Source organism: Pyricularia grisea (assembly GCF_004355905.1).
Source record: "Pyricularia grisea strain NI907 chromosome Unknown Pyricularia_grisea_NI907_Scaffold_4, whole genome shotgun sequence".
Lineage (NCBI taxonomy): Eukaryota > Fungi > Ascomycota > Sordariomycetes > Magnaporthales > Pyriculariaceae > Pyricularia > Pyricularia grisea.
The window spans coordinates 4,179,809-4,205,634 of record NW_022156718.1 but is presented as its reverse complement, the minus strand read 5'-3'; the positions used below and the strand labels follow the sequence as shown (position 1 = coordinate 4,205,634).

Sequence of the window (25,826 nt, the reverse complement as noted above, 5' to 3'; positions counted from 1 at the left end):
CGATGACTGATTACTAGAGCTGTCGGAGTCTCCCATTTAGGAATCGGCCGCCTGTCAAAGAACATTGCAAACTTGGGGCGAATCTAATGTTTTTTTTTTGTATCAGAAGTCTAGGCGTGATGGAAATTCAGACGCTTGATTGACTCGATTTGTCCGCACATGGCTTCGGTTCATCTTTTGACAGGCCTCCCCTAGGCCCAAAGGGTGTTAGGTTGAAGTTCTCATCCCACTATCTTCCTTTCCAAGATAATTGCCCTCCCAGCTATAATCCCGCACCAGTACTAGTACTGCTAAGGCATGTATCATAGCAACACGCGGCTGGAGCTTGGTCTAAATATATCTAGTATCTTCTCGAAAGCTTCCTCATCCCCATCATGGTTCAGCGATGCAAAAAAATCCCTGATCTTGGAGGCCTGTAAGGTAGCAATGCCTACAGAATGACTTGTTCGATAACCTGTCAAGGCTCTCTTCAGCTACGTATTGTAATGTTATCTGATGTTGCCTCTTTTCTACACAGCTGCCGAAGTCAGGGATTCAAGAATTTAGATTTCCATTGGCGTCGCCACCAAGTTGTCAGGTGTTGTGGGTGGCTTACAAGGCGGCTGGACCCCGAGTTATGATATGTTGAAGCGCGAACAAGTACAGATACTGGGGGCATACCACTATTGTGACTTTTCTATAGTAGTGATGACATATGCAGCCGCCGTGATTTGCTGAAGAGATGGTGAGACTTCATGTCGATACTCCAAACTCGGAACAAGAGCTGGTATGGATCCATCTCTAGTCTATGTCTAGTCTAGTCTAGTAGAAGAGCTACATCAACCTAATGTCAATCAACGTTTTGAGGACGCAGTTCCCGGAAATTTGTGGTGACGACATTTCCTTACCTCTTGAGCATAGGGCGTAGAGCCAATGACTTTCGTTGACTTTGCGAAATTTTCATTTGCTTCGATATGGCCTACTTAACTGAACCGACTGACTATTAGAAATAAGTAAAATATCGATAAATAGCGGTGACGCGAAACGTCGTTCTGACAGTTGCAACACTGTGCAATACTGACTACTGCAGGAAACCAAGAGGAAGATTCTACCCAAGCAAACATCTCAACATGCTGATATGAACGCCAATCTCCATTCCCATCAGTTTATGGCGCCGGTGACTTCTTGCATCGAACATGGTGGAGAACTGAACAGGACAATTAGATTCCTTTTTATGTGCATGAATATAATACCATGTGTATTAGACGCCGAGTAACGGCTCTGAGGAAGCAACGCACTAATCTGTTCAAACAATGACACCAAATATCGATAGGCGTCATCCGAGCTAACACTTTGATGCTGTTCATCCCTTTTCAAAACTTAAACCCCCGTCAAAAGCCTTTCTGCAATACTCACTACATTGTAGTCGATGCCTTTGGCCATCTCTGTACAGACCAGACAAGTGGGCGAATCTGCCTTGGTAACCTGTACCTTTATCTCAACTCCCTTCTAACGCTCCTGAGCAACTATGTTATGGAAATCCCATCCACAACATGTCAACCCATCATGGAGCGTACATAATATCGCTTCCATCTGAAATGTCGTCATGATTTTCTTGCTCTCCCACCCAACAAACGAATCGAGCTCCATGTGCTCCATCACAAAAAGTTATATCGTCTTCTTGGCGCGCGGAAGACCCTGCGCCCTCCTGGCCTCCAAGTCACCCTCTGCCAGCCATTTGCTGGCCTTGATAAACTGCACAACGTTGATGAACTGCTTACCTAACATGACGGGGAAGCTGACGATAGCAACAATCCAAGGGATGGTAGAGTCCTGGAGTCGTTCAAAAATCAGCAAATACTCCATGAGGGAGGAAAGGATACAAGCTATACGAGAAAAGCCATACCATCTTGTTCGCGCGCGCGAGCTCTAAAGCACCAGCACTGTATGGGTTTGTAAAGATTTGCCCCAGGACAGATGAGTCCACCTCGCGGTTGCCCTTGAGAATCTCCTCGGCAGCGCCGGGAGGGACCTGTCCCAGCAAAGTGGGTGACAAGAGCGGGCTCGAGAAAGAGAGAAGGTACAGAGCAATGAAGAAAGCCTCATTGAGAAAGCAGAACACAAACAGCACGACCTGGACATAGCTGTTAGCAGTGCGCGCCACAGAACCTTGACCCATCATAATCTCCCGAGTCTCACCTTGTTCGTGTAGTATTGGTTCAGAATCCAGCTTCTCGACCGGTCCACATTCTTGTGGCTTTGACTCGAACCTCCCATCGCGAGCGTAGTGTACATGTGGATGTAGTGGCTTGCAAAGTCGAGTGAGATGAGGCCCTGGAACACGATGGCCCAGCGCGGGAACGCCGAGGACAAGAACACCAGCATGCATGCCGTCGTGCAACGGTCCGTCACCATGTCGAGGACGGCGCCGAAGCGCGTCGACTGTTCAAACAGGCGCGCCAGGTAGCCATCCAGCGCATCGAGGAGGCATGAGATGCTGTAAAGCAGCGTGCACGTCCGAGGGTGCAGCGGCATATAGTAGAGGGAGATGAGCGCGAGTACGACCCGGATGTAGCCTGTTGCCGCAAGATATGCTTCGTCAGCTGGGTGGAATCTTTTTCTCGGCGCCTCGCTGCGGGTGCGACTTACCGATTATGTTTGGCCAAAAGGCGAATATGTTTTCCTTCACCGCGATTCCGTCATTCTTCACTAGTTCCCCCTGGGCATCTGCGCCGCTGTCTCCGTTGGAAGTGGTCGCGTGCTCGCCGGCGGCAGCCTCCCTGGCGGCCTGCTTTCTTGTCCGCGGGCCTGACATGACAAAGGGATCGTCTGATCGAAGGGCGTATTATGGGTCGAGTGGTTCGTCTTCCCTTGTCGGCCACTTGAGGCTACGGGCCGCGAGATGCAGGGTCTGTGCAGCTGCCGCCCGTGGACCAGGGAGTTGCAATAGCTTGTGCTGCGCTGTCAAGTCCAACGCGTGCGTTCCTGGGAAGGTTTAAGGATCTGAGTTTGAAGATAAGCGTCAGGTTGCGGAAGAGAAAGTCTCGAATACGTTCAAGTGACGACCTTCGTTGGCAGGCGACCAAACAATGATGCAAATGATTGTTGTGCTTGATTGCCAGCAATACAATGACCCAGTTGTCTCGTTATCGCTGGCGACGCACCGAAGCTATCATGGAAGAGCTTGTCCAGATGGAGATTCTGAACACACGAGTGACGTGACCAAGCGGCGGCGAATAGGGCAGCCTGCCAGGGATGAAATTGTGGGGTTGGTGGGGTAACATGGGATTGTGCACTTACGTAAGATGGGTGAGCATGTGGAAGTGAAGATATCAAACGGTGCTGTAGGGACTCGCTCTAGCTTGTGAAGCCTGTGTCCACTGTAGGTGATGTGAAGTGGTGGAAGAAAGAATGCACTTCGGACAACAACCCCGGAAGATGAGTATTGCCGGTTGCCGACCAAAGCTCTCGGCGTGAGCATCACATTTGCCTTGGGACTTGGAACTGTTCGGGGATTGGATTAGATGTCGTATACGTATTTACAGATGACGATTGCCCAGCCAGGTTTTGGCAAGTGTGCGCGCAACCTGGATTGGACAGTGATCGACTTGGTATAATTTGCCCCTTACTGCTTGCTCCACGACCGTGTTTGCCGCTCGCAAGGAAATTTTCAATTGTTTGTCCTTGAAATCTCCCTACCCGTTTCAAAACCGGAATTTTCTTGCCGGTCATCGGAGTTGGCTCAATTGTAGGTAGGTACTGGAGGGAGCTCAGTGCAGAGGCTTGAGAGGGTAAGCTGATGCAAGTTGGCATCGTCGTGCCTACCTACCCTGTAGTGTGGCCGGTCTGGCCTGGTCTTATGAGCCGCATCGCGAATGAAGCAAAGCAATCAATTTCATCTCAGGTACAACCGGCGGTGAGCTCAACTCGGGGGTTGCACCAAACACGGGAGTGCCAACATTTCCGCAACAAGCTCAATTGGCCATGTGACGAGATGTATGTGCGACATGAGACCTTTTCTCGCAACACATACAACATCATTTCATAATGCAATTTTGCGTCCGTCATACAGCGAGTACTTCGGCAGTTTCTGCCGCCTACCAGATATCGAAGCCTAATGGTACACATTGATTAATAGCAACATTCCATACCTTCCCTTTCTATCGAAGCCTCAACCCTACTTGGTTACTACCTAGTAGCCTGCAGACAGATGCTTTCGCATTAACAAACCCCTGGCCGCTTGCAGCTCCAGGATTCCATGTCAGCCCAAAACCTTGATTTTGGACCCAGATTTTGGATTATCTTTCTTCTGCGGCGTTTTGTTTCTCGTCGTCCTACTCCTTACAATGCATACCTTGCCTATTCTCTCTATTTTTTGTACGCCCCGAGTTCCAAGGCACCGGTAGAATGTCAAGGACGCACTGCATCGACACTTTTCCAAGGCACGAGCATGAGCCCGCAACGCTGCAGGTTTTAACATCGCACTCGGGAAAGGCTCGATCGAGATCTCTTTGGGGGGCGTGTGAGCTGTCAATCAATTCAATGCGACGAATGGACGGCTCGACGGGTCCTTTTGTTTCCCCATATGGGAACCATCAACCATGATAAGAATGGAGGAGGGAAAAATTCCATCCTCTTTCGCCCTTCTCAAGTGACGTTATCGTCCAAGCTAGTGGCCCCCACCTATCATCCACCAAAAACCAAAAATGAAGAATCCTCGTCGCCAAGGGTTGTTGGGATTGGATTTTTATTCTACGCGCAGCAGCGTACCGTGCCTCGTACATTGGTGCCTACCTTAGACTTGCTAGGGGCTTTGCATCAGTGACATTTGCCGATGCCTAGGGCTTTGCTGGACTGCTGTGGAAGAATGAATGAAAGAGTCATGACATGTAAAAGGGCCGGAGACGACCGACCGGCTCAAAGAAGTGCGCGGAATGACTTGGATTGATAAAGATCGATAGCCTCAAAAATATCCCCAACAACATGCAGGCCTACCGTGGCGGTCTTTGTGGATTGCCATCCATATCTTCCATGTCACGCTAGAAGATGCCTCGCAGTAGAGATACAAAACATTACCATGTCTGTACATGGCTGTAACCATTGTGATGCGGGGGCATTGAGGTGTGCAGCAGTCAAGGTGGAGGAGAGGGGCATTAGCCGACAAAACAAACGATGGCGGGCGTGCTAGCTAGCCCAAAAATGCAACTGAACCGCCGAGGTGCATCCTTTTCAATGCGGCTTGAACCTCAATTTGGTCTGATCTCTCGGGGTATTCTTTTTTGCCATCTCCTTCGTTATTATTGCTTATCGCAGTGACCGGTGAGCAAGGTTTAGATGCAGCCACAGTCAATCAAGTTTGTTTTTGTTTTCGTAGATATTAGTTGCTCGCCATTAAGGTTCCGTCTTGTAGGGTTGCGCCTCCGCATTAGGCCTTCCGTCTTCGAGTTCGCAAACCTTTCAATACGCATACGTTCAACGGTCGACAGCAAGAAAGTTCGGGCTGACTATTAACTCCAATATTAACTATTGTTACTCCATAGAACCCCGTGAACCCAATCTGGTCTGTTAGCGTTAACAATGCTTGAAAGGATGACTTATCAGATGCAGATTGTGGTGTGTGTGTGTGTGTGTGTCGACGGAGTATGTCTCGCCTGCATCGATCCAAGCGACTCCGTCTGTCTTGGCCAAATCTGTGCAGCTCTCTCTTATTCGCCAACAAGCTTGAGCAGCCTATTGCAAAAGACCCTTTTTCGGAATTAAGACCGAGTCCAAGACAAAATTGCGGTGCGAATATTTCATCCAAGTAAATCATGAGAGCATTCTGTACCCCGTTTCCGCTTTGCCCTAGGTAGGATTTCCTGGAGAATATTCTTTTCACTACAAAGTACTAGTCTAAACCGTACGGCATCATAGATATCAATCATATCACGAGGTCAATGGGCCAACGGGGCTTTGAACGGGAGGCCTCGACAGGCTAGCGTAGTTCACGAATGCCAATAAAAGAGCAAAATTGACGCCATGGACTGGGCTAGCAACGCCAGCTCCCGTCGGCACGATTGCAGCCGAGAGCCTGTGGCGGCTGTTGCCCGTTTGTTCCAAGCCTGATTAGTCGCAGGTGATTTTTTTTTTTTTTTTTCTTTGGTTGTCACTTTTTTTTACCCCCCAACGCCTGAAATTTTCTAGGCGGCCTTCCGGGGGCTGAAGTTGGCACCTTGTTAGTAGGGACTTGACTTGAACGAAAATAGAGTATTACCACATGAAAGCTCACAGGGCCGGCCGATGCCGAAACTTGCGGCGGACTGTTTGGTTTTTTCGCTTCAAGGTCCTTGATTTGATTAGGGAGTTACCTAAGTTGGTCTCTCTCGGCACCGTCGGTCGCGCAACTTTGTGTCGCTTGGCTGATCCCAGCTGTCTGTCGTTGATTGATGGGCCCATTCACGGTCATCTACCTAAGGTAGGTACACACTCAGCCCTGGACACGTTTCGCGGTGATGCGATTAGTCAATTCAAAGTCAATGTTACGTATGATTGCCGAACAATGAATGTTGTTTGCACTGTAAAGCAGTAGGTTTGGTTCAAACTCACTGATGATCGGCGTCTTTCGGTTTGTTTTTATTTATCTTTTTCCCTGGACGCCTCGAGGACGCGCTGGTTGGTAGCCAGTAATCAAGCCCTGCGGAGCTGAGGGGAAATGGAGATGCCGGCCTTGTTACTCCACCGAGTTCTGGGCAATAACAAAGCTCACATATTGGGTCATCACATCATCGGCCAGTTTTTCGGGGCGGGCATCAAAAAACTCGCGGCAAGTGAATGGTTGTTCCCCTAGCCTTGTAAGCTGCAAGCAAGCCTTCATGGCGGTTTTAAAAAGCACATCTGGACCCGTGGAATTTTTCCAGGCCTTATGGATATCACTACTCCCTGGAGTTTTTCTACTTCTAATCTAGTCATAGTTCCAGGCTTCCGGTTTAGAAGAAATTACATTGAACCATCTCGTTGGTTCCGGGGAGCCGAACGCTCTATTCACTCATAATCACCCTAAGCTAAGCACATACCGCCTCACCTGCTGTCCTACAGTCAGTCATATTGCGTTACACACTGCCAGCCGAAAGCAAAGCAACGTTAACATTACTCGGCGCCCAAATATCTTTTTCCCCAACCAGGTGTAACTGTCTTTACTATCTATCGGCTAGGCTAGTCCCTGGATATTATTCGATTCTTTTTTATCTTTTTCTCTCTCTCTCTCTTTTTTGTCTTCGATTTTCTCTCTCTTTCGTCAATGTGACCTTGCAGACGAGAAAAGATCGCCGTCGAAGCTCGGTCAATTGCGTAGCGCCAACCCATCCAATTACGAAGCCTCAGTCCACCACGATCTCACCAAGCTCCACTTTCTGACCGTGAACCCAGTTGTGCCTGAAGGAGCCCACCCCTGCTAAGTCGACTTGCCAGGAGGGGAAAAAGCAAAAAAAAGATAGAACCCGACAGCGCAACACAAAAGAGTTCTGACCACCACAAGCAACAAATCCCACCAAGCGCTAGGTTCTACTCTAAGGGACATGGAGACTAAGCCATAAGAAAGCTCAGACCCTTTACCTACCTCTTCATGCCCACCATTTGGTCCTTCTGACTTTTCCACACATACTCACCTTTGCACACCATCACCAAAAAGCTCAACGGGCGGGCCTGGATGTTTTTTTTTTCTTGTCCCTCTTACCGCCCTGCCGTGAGTATTTCGCCTTACCCTGACTACTCAGCTGTAGTCAGCGACCCGACCAATTAGAAATACGGTCGTATCACTCAAGGCGAGGTCAGTCATTTTTTTTAATCTGTTTGTGTTTCGATCTGCCAAGGTTATCCATCTCAAAACCCCGTTACCGACCGTTCAGGCCCTGCAACAGGCTGTTTCGCATGGCCCGGCGGGTGGCACCAGACGGTAACGCTCCCTGCACGCGCAACAAGGCAACGCACGGGCAGCGTAGGTGGGATTGTGCAGTTTGCAGTAGCAGTGGCAGAAGCAGCCAGGCGCAGGCACGGCACGCACAGCAGAAAGTCAGCGACCCGACCCAAATCAGGTTCTAACCGACAAAACCGAAACAGGGCAGGTCCTTCCTCAACGAGCCCTCCCCGCCTTGGGCGTTGCGAGCTTTCCCTTCTGCTCCCGCAGCATTGATCCCGACATTTTTGTCAAACCCGTATCCCACATTCCACCTTGGGAGGGTAAAGGCCACAGACCCTTATTAAGGCCCGGCCCTCGAGGTGCCCCCCCACCTCTTTTTTTTTTTTATTTTTTTTTTTATTTTTTCGCGCCCGCTCGCTTCTCGGACGATGCTTGAGTCTCGCATCGGCGGGCGACAGCGTCCCCTTGAGCCAGTGTATAGCCATTCACGATCGAGGACGTCATCCTCAAACGTCCTGCCTCAAAATAATCCTTATAACAATCAACAACAATACCAGCAAATTCCAACAATGCAGGTGCATCTGGCCCAACCGGGCCAACACCAGTACCACCCGACCATGTCGTCGCGCCGCTCCCCCAGTGTCAACACCTTCAACTCGGCAATTTCTTCCTCTTCATCCACCATGGCCCCGCCCGCCGCCTACCGAACTTCGCCCACAATGACGGATTTGCATCGTACCGCATCAAATCGCTCTGGTGGCGCTGCCAGCATTTCACAACATAGCGGAAGCTCGTACGTCGCACTGCTCAGGAAACAAAAAGCGACAGTTTGGTCCGATCGTGCACAACCAGAAGACCCCCGTATGGCAGCAGCCCAGCGCGCCGCTAAGATGCGCGCCGCGGTTGAAATGAACGGCGGCAGGAGGGTCGACAGCGACGGCGTATCATATAGCGGAGGTGGTCAGGGAACAGGACGCACCGCAACTGGTCTGTCATCCGTTGGAGGCAAGGTCGGAGCCAAGATTCGCCATCATGGCAAGCCAGGTGTGGTAGGCTACACGCCAGACAACAACTACGCCGCAGGTGTCGGTGGTGTGCCACTACGGTTGAGCGCCACTGAAGTCGAGGGCGAAGACAGCGACGAAGATGACTACAACGGCCACATGTCGAGGAATATGGCGCATCATCGACGAACAGGCAGCTCAGGGCGCTCCAGTACAGCATCGGGACGTTTGCGGCATCAGCAGTCCCAACCAGGCGGCAGCCTCACGTACCGGACCTCTGGTCGTCTCGGATCAATGGGCAGCGCCGCAGGCCGGCGTTGGTCACCAGGCGACACGCCCGAGCGGACCGGTAGTCTTGTGGAAAACGAGCAATCGCGCATGTCAACCATGGCGTCGACGAATTACCCCGCCGACGAAACTCGCAGCTTTGCCAGCGGCAGCAGCGCAGAGCGCGCCGACGCGGTCCCTGACATGGCTGCGCAGAACCGGGCCAAGAACAGCGCACAGAACGCTGCCTTGACCAGGGAGAAGAGCGTTAAGACCGTCGACGAGCTCAAGAGGAGAGGCAGCGTCGACGAAAGGACCATGACGTTGACGGGAAGCGCTGGCAGGCTGTTCATCGCTAATCCTGACTGAACGGTTGGCCCAATAGCGCTGCCGACTCTAATGCGTGGACAATTATACCGAAGTTACAAGGCCAGTGCACCGATTAAACATTGCATTGGGAGGGGGCATGTTTTCTTTGTCTCGTTTTCTCATGTCATAATTTCCTTCTCCGGAGTTACGGCTTTTCCCATTTTCATTTGGTCTACCGGTACCTACGGGTATCCATGGTTCTACCTGTCATGTTTCTCGAGCGTCTCTTTTCGATATTTTCTCTCATTGTTTGATGTTTGGTACAAATGTTTCATTGTCATTTTTATGATCATTATCCTTTATTTTCCTTGCAAAGCATACGGCTCTTGTTTTCCTTCACGGCATGGTTTTAAATATAAGGGAAAGAAAAAGAAACAAGGGAAAGAATGGGATGGGAGGGTGTGCAGTTGAAAGATACCCATATAACGATCGTTATCGCGTTATTGCTTAATGGAGGTTGGGAAGAGGGGAAGAAGATCTATTGTTTCTATCGCTTGCTTGTCCCTCTGCTCTTTTTCCGCCAGTCTTTTGTTTCTGCCGCGATCGCATTGCCCCATTGAAACCTCTCGTTATTGTTTGACTTGCAGTGATACCCTGCCGCCTCTCGCTTTTGCATTTCCGTCGTCGTCGTCGTCGTCCATTTGTTGGGCGCAGTATAACAAATTTTTAAGGGACTTGTTCAGGCGCGTCGTTTCGGCTTCCTCGTGTTGGGCTCGTCTCGGCCTCGTGGATACAGTTCCCGACGTTCAATGTAACCAGGACAAAATAAACACAGGGTTGATGACTCGACACCAAAGATTTTTGGTGTACTACTACATACTTGCGCACGTCTTCCAGGGTCTTTGATCCGATGTTGATATATCCTGGTCGCTCCCCCCTTTAACACCTTGATGGGGTCTACGATGAGGTACACTACACGTAAGGTAGTATGCACATACGATGATCGTCATTACAACAAATTCAGGAGACAATCGGCCCTATGGCTTGCGCGACACAAGAACGCCCACATCAACCGTCAGCTCCCCCATACGACCAAAAGTCTAATTGACCTTATCCCACATTTAGTCCTCTCTTGTGTTATTGTCCGGCGTCGGGGACGACGATGATTGCTGTGTATGGACTAGCTTGGAGCGATCACAACGCACATCTTGACAAGAGGTATCGGGCTTTGAAAGTCTTTGGCTACATCTCCCGCTTGCGTGAATTATAACTGTCCGAGTCCGAGAATGATCTTTAGCCGGACACCCGGTCAAACCCCGCATATCGGCCGGAGTTCTTTCTTTTCCCACACGGTTGTCAGGTGGATCGCACTTTTCCATTTATCGAAAGCCGGCAGCGTCATGCTGTTTTAATAAACCGAAACCGGAGATGTTTACAGCGCAATTTCTTTCCCGGATAATTATCGACAGATCATCCCGGGAGTGTGGCCCTCGTGAAACTGTCCCAGCCTTCATGACCGGCACCTAGCCAGCCCGAACCCTACTATATACTTCGTAGAAAGATATGATGTCGCCGGCTGGGCTTGGCCATGATTTTATCTCGGGACCATTATCGCGCCCTGACTCGCAGGATCCTTGCAACACGTGGCCGCGGTATCTTCGTCTCGTTTGAGATTGATTAGATACAAATCGCTCGCGATCGAATGGTACGCCGAAATTGCTGTACGGATCCGTGGATCCGAGCATGGTAGCATTTGTCAACTTATATACTCCGTATGCTATGAGGCAATTACACAGGTAGGGCTTGGCAGGATCGAAGAGTTATTTTGGAATGAGTTTGAGCGGGAAGATGTACCAGAGCGTATTGGATGACGAACAAAACTAACATGGTCCTCGCCGTCATACGGAGGCATCTTGAGCGTTGCCGAGTGCTGTTGAAACATTCATAAATTCTACAGCTGCTGACTTAAGCAACAACAAGCGGCTACGTGGTATAACGGTCATTATTGCTGCCTTCCAAAGTGCTCTGCACAGTCCGTTAGCAGCAGACGCGGGTTCGACTCCCGCCGTAGTCAACTACGGTACCACAGTTCTTTTGCAAATTCTTCTTTTTGCAACTTGATTACAATCCTAATTTTGTCAACTCCTCCAACGAAGATATCAATTCATTCCATAGGATGGTTTCATTCTCTTTTTGTATGTTTGTCAAGCCTAATCGCTCCCGACGTATTTTCCTGATGTGATTCAGTGGCATATTTTTAAGGACCAGTTGTTTCGCCATGAAATTGCCCCTTGTTGATAGCTTATAGCAAAAATGACAGTTTTCCAGGCATCACTTTCACCCTCTATCGTAAATCCCCGACGATAACAAGCCTTTTGGGTAGCATCTGCCCGACCACCCCTAATGAGTTTCATGCTGTGGCACTGCCTCACGCGGTAAAATGAGGAGCGACGGTCTATGCGAGCTGTCGCCCATTCACATGGCCTCAGCAGACAATCCCCCTTCTCAATCACGCGGGGGTAGCTGAAGAATATCCCATGGCCTTGTAACTTTGGCTACATATCTGGGCGACAGGGCAAAAAGGCAGCACCAAACTGTCTGCACGACCTTATTAATCGTGCCTCCCCGCGTAGCACCAGCTATTCAAGGTTCCATCCGTTCTTCAGCCGGGGTCACTCCTCTCAACTACCATAAGTAATCACAAACAAATGAACAATGGTTGAATAATTCCTCCACCCTTCGCCCGGCGCCCAATTGCCATCGTCATGGTTCGGGCCGCAGAACCAGAAGGTTGCGCCTACTCGGCTGGTCTCTGCGCGCTCCAAGCCCAGACCACTGTCCAGCAAAGGCCTCCAAGCCCTGCGGTTCTGGCATTCCATTGAGATACTGCCCATCTGACCTTAAGTGCCGGGGCGCCGACGAATATCTCGGATTTTATTGCTGCCGCCTGGCCGAGGACTGCGTCCCGCAGGTACTTGAAAAGCCAAAGGTGTGTCTGTTCTTTGTCTCGCTTTCACTACTCCTATCTCCGACATACTTTCCTCCAGAGCAACTGTTCCACATGGACAGAATTTTCTGCAATGTCACAGAGAAATGAACCTAAACCAGCAGAGCAAAGCTACCTGCGTCCTCCCCTCTCTTTGGTTACTTGATGCCCGCTGTCACATGGAGACCAATGGGCCATCAATGTCACCTTTGGGGTCGGCGGAACTATTGGAGTGGCCTTGGTCTCGATGGGGCTACAGGTAGAAGCTTGTTAGTACTATGGAAGTCTTACCGTTCCCGTTGCAAAGCAGTAGCTCACGTGAAAACCTGCCCATGCATCAACACCTTTACTGTACCATGTTAATCCCATCGATCCTGGTCCCACCCGTTTACTTTCCAATGTGTTGGCGTTCTACAACGATCTCGGGTATGACATGTTTTCGGTTCTTCTGTACTCTTTTGTTTGACTTGTTTTCATGTTTTGTTGCATAATCTTCTCAATTTTGGTTCAATCGCTCTAGTCTCCCCCTTTCTTCATGTTCACGGCATTTCAGTTGCCAACTATTGACAATGTATCCTTCTCAAAGTATGATTTGTGGACATCCACGTCATCTAGAATGCAATCCCATCACCACATTCCTCGATAATTAGGCTAAAACTTACGAAACAGCATCGACTTAGCTAACGGAGATGGCCGGGTCTTGTCGAACAAAGGCAAGCACGCTGATATCTTCGTGGAACCTGTTTCCAGATCGACGACTCCCGTTAGGTTGCATCCAAACCATCTCGCCTAATTTCTTTGCCAGCTCGCCTGTGGTCAGTTTCACAGAATTGTATTGTTCCCGAGTACTCTGTTCCCGGAGCACAGCTACCAGCTACCCTTGACTGCGTTCGTCTTCTTGTTACTATGTGAAGGAGTGATAAAAGTACAGCGTTTTGCTACTCAAACTCTTGGATCCCTGGTGACAGTATACAAATTCCTAAGCTACGAGCTCCAAGACGCCCAAACTAGAATATCTTATCGTGGTCATCATGAAGCATCTCATCGGCTTTTGCAGCGCTGTCATAGCTCTTACATTGTCAGGAAGCCATGCCTCCGCTCTCGCAACCAGTAGAGCTCTATCGTAGGTCACACCCCCACTACGAAGCCTCTGCTCGGCACAAAATGGCGTGGCTCTCTAGACTATATCTAATGCTCAATGCCTGAGAAGCACCCTCCCCGACCTCCCAACAGTCGACGCGGTGTGGGAAATAGAGATCTGGCCCGGCCAGAAGGTAGCACTTGTGGGGACGGCTCAACAAGTAGTTGCCAAAGCCCTCGAGCTCAACCCCGACTACCAAATGAACAAATTCCCTGCATCCCCATCCCAACCTCACGACAGTAGCAACAGCCACAACAACAACAAGCTGTCTAAACGTGACTACACCCTGTGCGGTGGGGACCCGGCGCTGCAGCAACGCACCCGGGAGAACATACAGTACCTCTTCGGTCTCGGTCAGACCCTGCGGATTGAGTCGCATACGTGCGGCCGGCTGGCCTGCCAATACAACAGTGGGATTGAGTGGTGCAACTATGTCAGTTCTTTGCCCCTTCTTCTCATCTCCACGGCCTTCACACGACATTCAACGAAATCCTTGCCGTTCACGTAGTCTTGCTTCTAACGTCAGAATCTACATCCCTGAGAAAAAAGGCACTCGAGGCTAGAGAGCACACGACGGACTGGATTGCCCATGCTGCCGAGGTGGTATTTGCGGATTGTTTTGATGGATTTGATGGCGGCGAGTTTGTTTCGGGCAGACGCGTGCATGATGATCTGGTCGTGGTAGTCATCAGGGACAGCTTCGATTGTTAACTTTTCTGGCTTTGAGAATGAATGAGCAGGGGCAACTTCATCTTTGGTTATCCGCTGCCCTCCTTCTGCATTGTAATCGCACATGGATCCAAACCGCCGCCGTGAATCTCCTTATCAACCGCCTCAACCCCCTTGCCCAGTATTCGAACTTTCCGTATAAGACTTTTAGTCCTACTCACGGGAGACATGTATCACTTTTCGAGGATGATACCAGTAAAATTTATACGAATTGCGATGGTCGCCCGGCACGTTATTTTCGACTATACGACATTTGGAGTGCGCCAGCGCAAGTCGTGGCCATTTTGGCGCTCACGGCGCATGTGATGAGCGTTTGGCTCGCGTTTGACTCAAGTAGCTGATTGGCTCCCAGTTAAGAAGCTAGACTGCTATTCAGGGCAAAAGTATACATATTGGGTACCTACCGTCAAGAATCTGTTGGCGATAGAATGCGCAGTTTCGACAAGACCCTAACAACAGCTACCCATGTGGATACCTACTTCTCTACAAGAATTCGTAGAACTTTTGGGATTCTGATTGTCCCCTGTATATTAGGTGATAGAGCCAAGAGTGTGTTCTAGATCTCTGCCCATCCTGTATTGCAGTTTCGGCACAGCCAGGAGTGTTGTTGGTGGTAAAATATCCACTCATAAATGAGCCTCAGTAGATTTCAACGCCGTTTATACAGCCTTACTGTTGATAGGAATAGAGTGATCGCTGCGATCGGTAAAAACAATATAACAAATAAACGGTATTCTCATGCATGCATATCTATCGTTCTGTAACTATCTACAATCCTGCAGAGATCCGTTAAAATCTCTGCTACGTGTTCTAAGATCACGTGTCGCCACACGTGATCTACCTATACGTATATTTGCCCGCGAATAAATACAGGTTATTTTTTATATTAATTGCAAATATACGTACCCCTTAAACCCGTAAATAATTATTAATAAGTAAATAAAGGAAAAATAACGCGTTTGGAAAATTGTAAGATTTTTTAACGTTACAAACGAATATTTTATTCCAACTATTCCCTAATAAATAGGGGGGATTTTATTATTTTTTAACTACATTAAAATAGCCCCTTATTTACGTAAACGTTTAATTTGTTATAAATAACCAACCATAATACGAAAATTTAATGGGAATTTTATATTGTAATAATTACCGATTTTTTTTTAATCCGTTTATAAATAGGCCGTTTTTTTTTGGTTCGTAATTTTTTCGTCCTAATTTTCCGATTTACGTTTTATTAAATTTATCGTAAATAGGCCATTTGCTTTTAACGATTACCTAGTAGGTATATCGTCGTTAATATAAATTAAAAAATGATTAAATTATTATTTCCTGGTTTGGCGGTTCGCGCCGCCAATAATTTTGCGTCCGCCGGTCCTACCCGGTACCTTTTGCTTTCGGGCCGCCCTGGGGCTTTTGCGTCCACCGTTACCGCCGCCGTTGCCCCCGCCCTTGCCGTTACCGCTGCTATTGCCATTGCCCCTACCGCTGTTGCCTTTGCCGGTGCCCGTAAGGGTAAAAAATTTATTACCGGTGCCTGTAAAGGTAAAAAGTTTTTTGCTATTGCGTCCGTTGGTCGGGTTACCAAAATTAAAAGTAAATATACGTATTTTTTTTTTCCGTTTATTTTTCGTTTAATCGTTTGGAATTGATAATTTATATATAATACGCGTTTTTACTATTACCGCCCCCCGCCCCCGCCCCGCCGCCGGCGTAATCCGGCCGAAATTTTGTTTGGGTTATTTACGTTTTATTTTCGCGGGTAAATAAAGGTTTAACGATTTCGCGGTTTACCGCGAAACGAACCCGTTTTTTGGACGGTATTATAAATACGTTTTCGGGCATTTTTGCGAAAAAATTCCCGCTTTCGCCCGTTTTTTTACCGTCCGTTTTTTGGCGATTATCGCCAAAAACGATAAAATTGTAAATTATAATATTTACCGTTTTTTCCTTTTTTATTTAATATTAATATATATTTTAAACGATTACCAAATAACGTTCCGTCGTTAAAAAAATATTGGAAATTTGGAAAAAAAAAGGAGGGTAATAGCGTAGCCGTAACGGTTATATTGGCCGAAAAAAAAAAGGCCAAACGGGCCGTTTTACGGTTTATAAAAATTTTATTTTAATTTATTGGTTATTTTTTACGGGTTCCTTTCGGGGGTTAAAAAATCGTTATTTTTCGTATCCTTTTTAAAGGGTAAATATTAATTTATACGTTATACCTTATTTATATTATACCCTATATTATAACCTTTTTTTATATTTTTTTATTAATTACGTTGTACCCAACCTTTTATACGTATCCGTAATTTATTTGTTAATATTAGATTTTTTAACGCGTTATTCGGATATTTTTTCGTTATAGCGTTTGTAAGGTTATTTAATTTATTAATCCATCGGATTTTTTAAATTTTACGTTTTTCGTACGATTATTTAATCGTTATAATATCGATTATTAATTTTCTTTTTATAATGGTTTTAAATTATATTAAATAATCATATAATAATTTGGAATTTGTACAAATTACGAAATTTAAAGGCGGTAAGCCGTTACGTTTACAAATTATTCGGAACGTACGCGTTAATATAAAATTTATATTTAAACCGTTTATTATACCGTAAATTTCGCTAATCAAAACGCTACGCGTTACGCGTTTATATTTGGTAAAAAATTAATATATAATATTGCCTTATATTTCGAAATTATCCTCGTTTTTATGGCTAATTTCGTTATTATATAAAATTACGTAACCTATTTGTAAATTTAAATTTTTTAAATTAACGAACGATCCGTTTACGAATACGTATAATTTCGTTATTTTTATAAATAACGGGATATATTTTAACCTTTTTTACTAATTTTTAATTTGCTATTATAATCGTTTATTAAACGCCTCGATTTTTATATTTAACGGATTAACCGTTTGCGCGGTTATTAAAAAATTAAATGTAATTTCGGGCTAATAGGTAATAAAAATATATACGCCCCTGGCCCGTTGGGCCACGTATTATTACTTATAATTTAACGTTTATACGTTTATTAATTTTAGGCGATTTACCTGTTTTTTTTATTATATTAATATATCGCCGTTTCGTAATATTATTTTACAGCCGTTAAAATTTTTAACGTTTCCCGTTTGCAATATTTTTTGCGGTTTTATTAATAGCCTTATTTTTCGGAGTTTTGTTTTTTTGTACGTAACGAATTCGGGATTTCCCAAATTTAACGTATTGTTTATTTGTAAGCCTATTAGCCCAAACGGACCGTTTTTCGTAATTAAAAAATAAATATCGTATTTAAACGTTATATAATTTAATTATTCCTTATAATAACGTTAATAAATATTAAACCAATATAATTTTAATTTTATTAACCCGTATAGCGGTTTGTTAATTTTAAGGTAAATCCCCGGCGGGTATTTATATAATAATTTTTTCGGGATTTTTACTAATACGTTTTTAACAAATTGGTTTTTGAATTGGGTATACGTTTGGCTAATATTTTTAATTATAAAAACGTAACCGAATTACGTTATTATAATAAGTACGATCGTTAAAATTAATTGTTAATTATACCGTATAATCGTTAACGTTTGGGTTAATAGGTTTTTTTTTTCGCTATTATTATATCCCTATATAATAAAACGTAATTTTTCGTACGGGCGATTTATTATTTTTTTAATTTTCCGTACCATTTTAATATTAAAAATCCGGTTATATATATTATTTCCGTATATTGGTTCGAATATTTTTACGCCTAATAAAATATTTATTTCCGTTACATTTAATTATTCGAATAAAGCCCCTGGCGTTATTATTTTTTTTTCGGCCCTATATTTAATAACCAATTTTTTAAATTGGGTTTTTTTAATTAATATAAACGTTTTGTCGTAATGTATTTTAAACCGTTTTTACCTGGTATTACGCCGTTAATTTTTTGAATTAATCGCCATATAAATTATAAAATTATTTTTAAGGGTAATTTGCTATAAAATAATAAATATTTTCACAAAGGGATTTAACGTTGGTTTAAAAGGTTTTTTCGGGGGTTTTAATACCGTTTTTGGGCGTTTTTTCCGCCGTAATTAAATTTCCCCTAAATACGTAAATTCGGCCTAATTACCCTATATATCGTTCGGCTATTTTTGGTATTTATGGTAAAATTTAACGTATATATTTTTAAAATTGGAATCGCCGTTGGGTAACGTTACCCGTATTATATTTTCGGTAATAAAAATAACCTTATAAAAACTATTCCAATTGCCTTTTTTACGGTATATTAACATTTCGTTATTTAACGTTAACGTACGCGGTAATTTATCCCCTATATTAGGCCCGTTTTTAGCAGTTAACGCGTCGTTTAATTTCTTTTTTGTAATAATTTTTCGGAATTTAATTATAATTTTATTTATTATTTCCGCGCGTTTCGCTTGGGTAGGCGTTGGGGGTAAATTTATAATTATTTTTGGTATAATTTTAAAAACCAGTAACGTGGGTATTAACCCGTTTGGTCCGGCGGTATCGTTAACCGTTTTTATCGTTATTTAAAAGGTAGTTTTTTATAAATAATCGTTACCGCATTTTACCCGGATAATTTTATACGCCCTCCTTAAAAGTATATAAAAACGTTCGATTTTACCCATAATTTAATACGCTTTTATAAGAATTTAATAATATATAATCCTTAAAAGGCGTATTTTTACGTAAAATTTAATTGTACGGAAATTGGGTTTTGGGTCGAACGTTAATACGTTTAACGGATTTAAATAGGTATTAATCCAATACCGTTTTAACGCCTCCCATATTTTTTTGGTTAATATATTAACCAAAAATTGGGCTAATTAAAATATAATATTCGTATCGATTATATAAAATATTGGCCGCTTATTTAAATATATAATATTAACGATAATTTCGTAATTAAAGTTAATATTTTTTTTTAGGGCAAATTTAAAGCGTTACGGTAATTTTCCTTTTTTTTGGCAAAAATGGTATATTTTATTAATTATTTAAATTGTTTTAAAATCCGCGTTTTCGTTTATACGTTATAATAGGCGTTAAAATTTGTTAATAAAAAGGTGTTTAAAACGTTTGTAAATTCGCCGCAGCTTTTTTTCCGTTAAAAACGTTCCCGCAATTTTAAAATCGGTAAAAAATATAATCCTTTACGCGGTATTATTTAAATAAAACCAAAGGTATTTTTTTTCCGTTTTATAGGTATTTATTTGCCGTTACCGTAAACGATTTCGTTTCGGACGTTATTATAATAGGCCTATAATTTATTTATATTTTTTAACGATATTAAAAACGGTATATTTATTTTTATAATATAAAATATAATTATCCCTATAGGGGTAGGTATATCGGTAATTTTTATCGATATTATTACGCTATTTTGGCCAAAACGTATACGTATTTTTCCAACACGTTATTAATTTATATACAGGTTTATTTTATATTGTTACAATATTACAAATTATTTAAATTTTACCGTTAAATATTTAACCGCGCCGATATTTGGTAAAAAGCCTTTCCATTTTATATTGGTTTGTATAAATATATAATTTAAACGATTAGCTAATTGCGTTATTTTTTATTTTTATATAACGTTAAACCTATATTTGAAAAATTCGTTTATTAGGAATTTTGCATTTTATATTATTATATAATGGTTAATTATAATGGATTTTTCGTTTATAAATTTTATTAAATAATTTTTTAATATTTTTAAATTATTATTGCCCAAATTTTCGTTAAATCCTTCCGCGGTTTGTAAAAACGTTTTGTAATTTCGTATATTTTGGTTATAATTTTTTATTTGCGTTTCCAACGTTTTTTTTTAACGCGTTATTTTTTTTGGTATATTTTTATAATTTGCAATTTTTTTTTTTGCAAATATAATATCCTCCCTTTTTTTATACCCTTTTTTTTGGGGTTTAATCCCTAATTTTATTCGAATTATTAAACCTAATTATTTACGGTATAATGGCCGTTCGTTTCGAATTATTATTTGGTATTTGCAATTAACCAAATATTGGCCGCTGGCCTGTGGTTTATTTTCGATAATTATAAACCGGCGTAATTAACTATAGAGTTTTTCGTACGACTTTTTTTTCGTATTTACAAATATTAATTTTAATTTTAATATTTTTTATATAGCCCGTATCGTATTATTAACGAATTGGTGTTTAAATTAATAATTTAATTTTATGGTTTTTTGGTACCGTTATAACTTATTAAAAAAAAGTTCCAAAATCTATTTTGGGGTTTTATTTATATTTTCGGGTTTATTTTTTACGGAATAAAACGTAATTAAATTTTAATTTAAATGGTATTATTAGCGGATAAGATCGGTATCGAACCTTTTTTTTAAACGTAAATATATATTTTTAAAAATTTTATTTTTATTTATATATATCCGGAAATAATTATTAATATTTTTTTTTAAAATTTACGGGAATACGGCGTATATTTGGGAAATTTCGATTTGTATTATTTGGCAGATATTTGTAAAGTTAAATACCTTTTTATTTAAAAAATTATATAGGTTTTTTAAATAATTATTATTTTTTTCCCAAATTTGTAAAAAAAATTTTAACGTGGTAAACGAAAACGTTTAATTGGATATTTAAATGGGTAATAAACGTTTGTATATAATAATATTTTATATTGTAATAAGGCGATTATACGTTTGGAAAATTTCGTACGTAATTAATTATTCCTTTTAAATATTTGCCCGTTTATTCCAGGGCTTTTTTTTATATTTTTCGTTAAACGGTTTTATATTACCAAACGGTTATTCCCCGGGAACGGTGGATAAATAATAAATATAATCGTATTATATATTGGGTAATAGCCGTAATTTTAGGTCGGGCCCCTAAAAATCTATTTTAGGCGTGGGGTATACGGGTTATAAATTAATAAATAATAAAATACGATTTTTTATTTTTTTAATTAAAGGTTCGTTAGGATTACGGTTTTACGTAGTTGCTATTTACGGCTTTTTTTTTGCAGTTTTTATAATATTTATTAATTTTCGGCCTATTTTTCCGTATTTTCGATTTGGTATTATAGTTTTATAACTTTATAAATAATTTTTAAAAATTCGTATAAACTTTTTATTATATTTATTAAAATTTTCCTTTTTCCAACCTTTAAATTCCTCGATATAATATTCCAATAACCGGTTACTTTTTTTGGATATTGTAGGTTTTTCGAAATTGCAAATTATTTTAATAATTTATACGTTTTTTTACGTAATTATTATTTGGCCTGGATATTCGGATAAATTTTCCAACCCGGCTTTTAACGTTTTTATATCGATTTTTTTTTAATTATTAAAACGGATCCCCAATTTTTTAAATATACGATTTAAAAGTTCGTTTTCGTTAAAATTTTCGAATATTTTTGGTATTATAGGTAATATAGGCGGTATATTTGGGTTTATCGTGTTAATATCCGATATAACGCCGTTTTTCGTTTAAAATAACGGTTCGGAATAGGGGTTTGGTTAACGGTATAACCCGGGTGGTAAAGGTTCCAAAAGGTTTAAACTGTAACGATTTAACCGGTATTTTTAAAAGTTTACGTAATAGTAATTTACAAATTTTAAACGCGTTAATATACGGTATTTATAGCTGTTATAGTATTTTTCGTTATTAACCCCAAATATAACGTTGGTTAAGGGAATTAATAATTTAAATACCTTTATTTAATTTATTTGTATTGCCTATATTAATAATATTGATTAGTGTTGATAGGAATAGAGTGATCGTTACGATCGGTAAAAATAATATAACAAATAAACGGTATTCTTATACATGCATATTTATCGTTTTGTAACTATTTATAATCCTGCAGAGATCCTTTAAAATCTCTGTTACGTGTTTTAAGATCACGTGTCGCCACACGTGATCTACCCACACGCATGTCTGCCCGCGAACAAACACTTACCTCTCATTTACAGGGTCTAATTGGAAATGCCAAGCAGGCAAAGCTCAACTTGCTATCCACTCTTTAGGCCAAACCACAAGTGTTGGGCCCTTGGGCTGCAAAGACTGTGAGGGGAATGCGGGAAAACCTCCGTTGTTCTCCACGGTCTGTCATACACGGCTGTCTTTCTTAAAATCCGAGGGTTGGCACTGGGACGTTTGACACTTTCGAACGACTTTGTTTTTGAACCGAACTTCTTTCCAACCAGACACGCCATCATCATCATCATCATCATCATCATCCGAGGATCAATATTTCCTGTCAAACTCCTCATATATCTAACCAGATTCAATGTTATTCTACTCCTGGTGTCTCATTGCCGAAACTAGCGGGTCGTTGGTGACTTGCGGCTCGATTTCCAGGGTTGCAGATAATGCAGCAAAAAAGACATTGGTGGGATTCACGCAAAAAGAACCTGCCAAGCCTCCACTCTCTGTTTTCTCCCTTGTGACAAACATATCTTAGCGATGGTACCTCTCACAAGATTTTCTCTACGCGTTCTCCCCGCTTGTCGCCTCGATCGAGAAGTTCCAGTGGTTTGTCTCTTGTAAAGATTCTTCAGTAGCACCCAAAGTCCTCCCCTCATATCTGAGATTTGTATTTGGTGATTTACGTCATGTTCAGCCGCGTTACCTTTTTCGGTCGTTTCGCTTTGGCGGGATACATCCGTGGTGGCAGCTTCATTCACGGTATTTGCCTCGCCGGCTTTGCCTAGTTGTACTATTTCGACTCTTCGCCCGAACCCCCAGGAACGCTAATGAATTATCTCCTGACCAATGAATTGATGCTCCCCTGTTGTATTGTGGGGATAAACCTTAAGACAGAGCCGTCTACCAATAACATCATAATAAGCCAGGGTCGGACGGAGAACCTCGTGTGAGACAGTGAGAGGAGGCTGGCTCAACACCATCAACACCACCACACAGAAGACAAGAATGTATCGTTTTCACAGCGTCTGCATATAAATTTGTGGGCTTTGGGCTATTTCCACTTCTGAGCCCTCAAGCAAATGCCTTTTTTTCCCTGTTGCATCCAACCTAGACAATCTCATACAGAATTCTGCTGCCCTTCTTCTGAACCAGCGGCGCGCTTCCCAGACCCACCTAGGTATTCCTTGCACATAGGAGATAGTCTTTTGTACCTTGGCATGGAGTCCATGTGAGTGAAGAGCTGTCGGGCGGCAAGAACTTCACTTGCTAAATAAAACAAAATTGAAAATCAAGACTTTAAGCATTCTTGTGGCTTAGGTAGAGACGGAATATTACAGCTAGAAAAGAGAGTGAATTTAATCTAAGCATAAAAGAAGGAAAGAAACAAACAAGACAAAACAAAGCACAGTGTGTATGACTGAAATGTGGACACCAAAACTGGTCATTCAAGGTAAAGCGTATATATCCAGAAGTTATTAAAATCCTTTACTTACAGGATGCATTAAATGCGAGTCAAACTGCCTTTATTTGGGTGGGAACTATTAATAGCAAGACTAGTTTTTATACATGACTCCGCATAGACCTAGCAAAATATGAAGGATCTGCGACCGAAAGTAGCCACCTTGGCCTTTGAAAAGTTCGTCGATGTGCTACAAAAAAAGCACGGTCTGTCCGATATAGCAACATATAATGCCGGCTCATGCTCTGACTCGGGCCCAAAACTACTGTTTATATTTACAGATAAGTCATGGATAGTCGAGCATGCATCTCCAGGGTAGAAGATCGCCACCTTCTTCAACCTGCTCAATATTCCTCGCCCCGCAATACTGAATTGGAGAATCAAGATCTTTCCTTGAATCCTGACTTTAGACAATGGATTACACTTGCTGCACAAGCAAACTTTTTAAGGTGGTCAAGTATCTAGCTCATTTGGGGAAATTCATATTGACTGGAAGCTGAAAATGAATTTGCTCGAAATTATAAGAACTGTACCAAATATGACAAGTTATACCCTTTCAAGCTAGAAATGAATTTCTTTCTGAGTCGAGCCATATACATCCTTGGTTTCTACGGCCAAATGACGCCCCGCCAAAATGTAACCAAAACTTCAACCTGGATCCTTAACATTTACAAAATTATGCATCACTCTGGATAAAAATAACTACTAATATTAGTAATATATATGAATAAATATTTTCGCTCAATACGAGCACATTGCATTGTTACAGTACTAATTAAATTGCTAGTGCACATTATTGTGCTTATTAATTAAATTAATTATCACATATATAATGCACGTTAATCGTTCAAAGAATTATTCTTTGATTTGATGATGGAATCAGGTTGCAATTTAATTGTATAGTCAATATAAACGCATTCCAAAACCCGCTCATGGGCCTTAGTCAATATAAAACGTCGGGGACTAAATTAAATGTATTACTAGCATATACTATTAATAAATGTTGGAGATCTTTTTCAAAATGTGCGGTTTACCTTTTATAAAGACGGGAAGAAAGCTTTGGCTAAGTTTATAAACAGAAACTATCTCGTTATTTTAACGTTACACTTTCAACTTCTCACCTATTTATCTCTTCTATAAGTCTTACTTATATTTCGGATACAGCTGTCTCAGTTTGGCAACCCCAAATTTCTTCGGCCACAAAGCCGTTATCAAAATCAGGGTTCTTACTATTCTTTATTCCTACTATTTTAAAACCAAACCACAACCAAACCACAACCAAATCACAATGAGATTTGCTACCAGTTTCTTCCCCGTTATAGCGGTTGCTTTTCAAGCTATGGGCGCATTGTCTTCCAAATGTGTGCTTGAAATTCTCCAATTTCAGTCCAGGGTTGTGGACTGTGGAAAGCTGATCCGACCAGGAATCGACAAAGTAGTAAAAGTGGAAGATGAGGACTACGGATCAATAAAAGTTGAAGTCTACAAAGATAAATGTAATGGTCGAATTCTTGAAGATAACCTCCTCCCTGGATATTCTGCCCATTTTATACTATATGACGACTAAGGCCTGCCAAAGCCCGAAAAGCTTGGGCCCATTAACCCATGGGAATGGTGTCGCATTAAATAATCCGATAGATCGAGTCATCATATGACAACGAGCGCTGAATTAGCGTTAAAAGCAGGATAAAAAAGCCTCCCCGCTTTTTTAACTAAATAAACGTTATTTAACCCAATATATAACTCTCCTACCCAAATAATTTACCTGCACGTGTACGTTAATGTGCGTTAAATGGGATGGGGGCCCGTAAAGGTAATTTTAAGGCCCATTTTAATTTCAATGCACAAATTAAACCCTAGTCTCAATGCTTAAACTAAACCCCCTGCGTTGCAGGGTGGACCGGGCGCTCCATGTACCTTTCAGCCACACGGCTTTTCGACCAATTAAATCGGCCGAAAAGATCGCCTGAGCCAGAGTGATCTTTGGTTGGACCCACAGGTACAAGCAAAGCCACGAATTGAGCCACGGCCTAATTAGTGGAGCTCGCGTTCAGGGATGAGCCCTGAGACTACAGCGTAGCACGGAAGTTAGTTTATTGACAACCATAGACGAAGATTCTGTGACATTCGGACACT

General features: G+C 42.5%; 5 protein-coding genes across 5 annotated transcripts; 2 read left to right on the top strand and 3 right to left on the bottom strand.

The window, feature by feature from the left end:
* Positions 1-1,235: 1,235 nt before the first annotated feature.
* On the bottom strand, positions 1,236-3,200 carry PgNI_07952 (uncharacterized protein). Its single transcript, XM_031127956.1, has 4 exons — positions 2,629-3,200; positions 2,179-2,555; positions 1,886-2,113; positions 1,236-1,812 (listed from the first exon to the last, which is right to left on the bottom strand). Exons 1-4 carry the CDS (start codon positions 2,792-2,794, stop codon positions 1,648-1,650), a joined length of 936 nt encoding a protein of 311 aa, XP_030980735.1. The 5' UTR covers positions 2,795-3,200; the 3' UTR covers positions 1,236-1,647.
* Positions 3,201-3,311: 111 nt separating this feature from the next.
* PgNI_07951 (uncharacterized protein) lies at positions 3,312-3,711 on the bottom strand (the record flags this gene model as incomplete). The annotated part of the gene is made up of 2 exons (XM_031127955.1): positions 3,312-3,483; positions 3,608-3,711. 2 exons carry the CDS (start codon positions 3,709-3,711, stop codon positions 3,312-3,314), a joined length of 276 nt encoding a protein of 91 aa, XP_030980733.1.
* A 2,296-nt stretch (positions 3,712-6,007) lies between these two features.
* Positions 6,008-6,414, bottom strand: PgNI_07950 (uncharacterized protein; the record flags this gene model as incomplete). The annotated part of the gene is made up of 2 exons (XM_031127954.1): positions 6,008-6,065; positions 6,248-6,414. 2 exons carry the CDS (start codon positions 6,412-6,414, stop codon positions 6,008-6,010), a joined length of 225 nt encoding a protein of 74 aa, XP_030980729.1.
* A 1,887-nt stretch (positions 6,415-8,301) lies between these two features.
* Positions 8,302-9,513, top strand: PgNI_07949 (uncharacterized protein; the record flags this gene model as incomplete). Its single annotated transcript, XM_031127953.1, has 2 exons — positions 8,302-8,346; positions 8,449-9,513. 2 exons carry the CDS (start codon positions 8,302-8,304, stop codon positions 9,511-9,513), a joined length of 1,110 nt encoding a protein of 369 aa, XP_030980863.1.
* Positions 9,514-13,470: 3,957 nt separating this feature from the next.
* Positions 13,471-14,291, top strand: PgNI_07948 (uncharacterized protein; the record flags this gene model as incomplete). Its single annotated transcript, XM_031127952.1, has 3 exons — positions 13,471-13,562; positions 13,650-14,013; positions 14,130-14,291. 3 exons carry the CDS (start codon positions 13,471-13,473, stop codon positions 14,289-14,291), a joined length of 618 nt encoding a protein of 205 aa, XP_030980865.1.
* Positions 14,292-25,826: the final 11,535 nt, after the last annotated feature.

What these genes read in the sequence shown, in the direction of transcription:
- PgNI_07952 (XM_031127956.1), bottom strand. Translation starts at nt 2,794, where the DNA reads ATGTCAGGCCCGCGGACAAGAAAGCAGGCCGCCAGGGAGGCTGCCGCC. An exon ending in ACCAATACTACACGAACAAG is followed by an intron (nt 2,114 to 2,178) that starts GTGAGACTCGGG and finishes AGCTATGTCCAG; the next exon opens with GTCGTGCTGTTTGTGTTCTG. An exon ending in TCGCGCGCGCGAACAAGATG is followed by an intron (nt 1,813 to 1,885) that starts GTATGGCTTTTC and finishes GAACGACTCCAG; the next exon opens with GACTCTACCATCCCTTGGAT.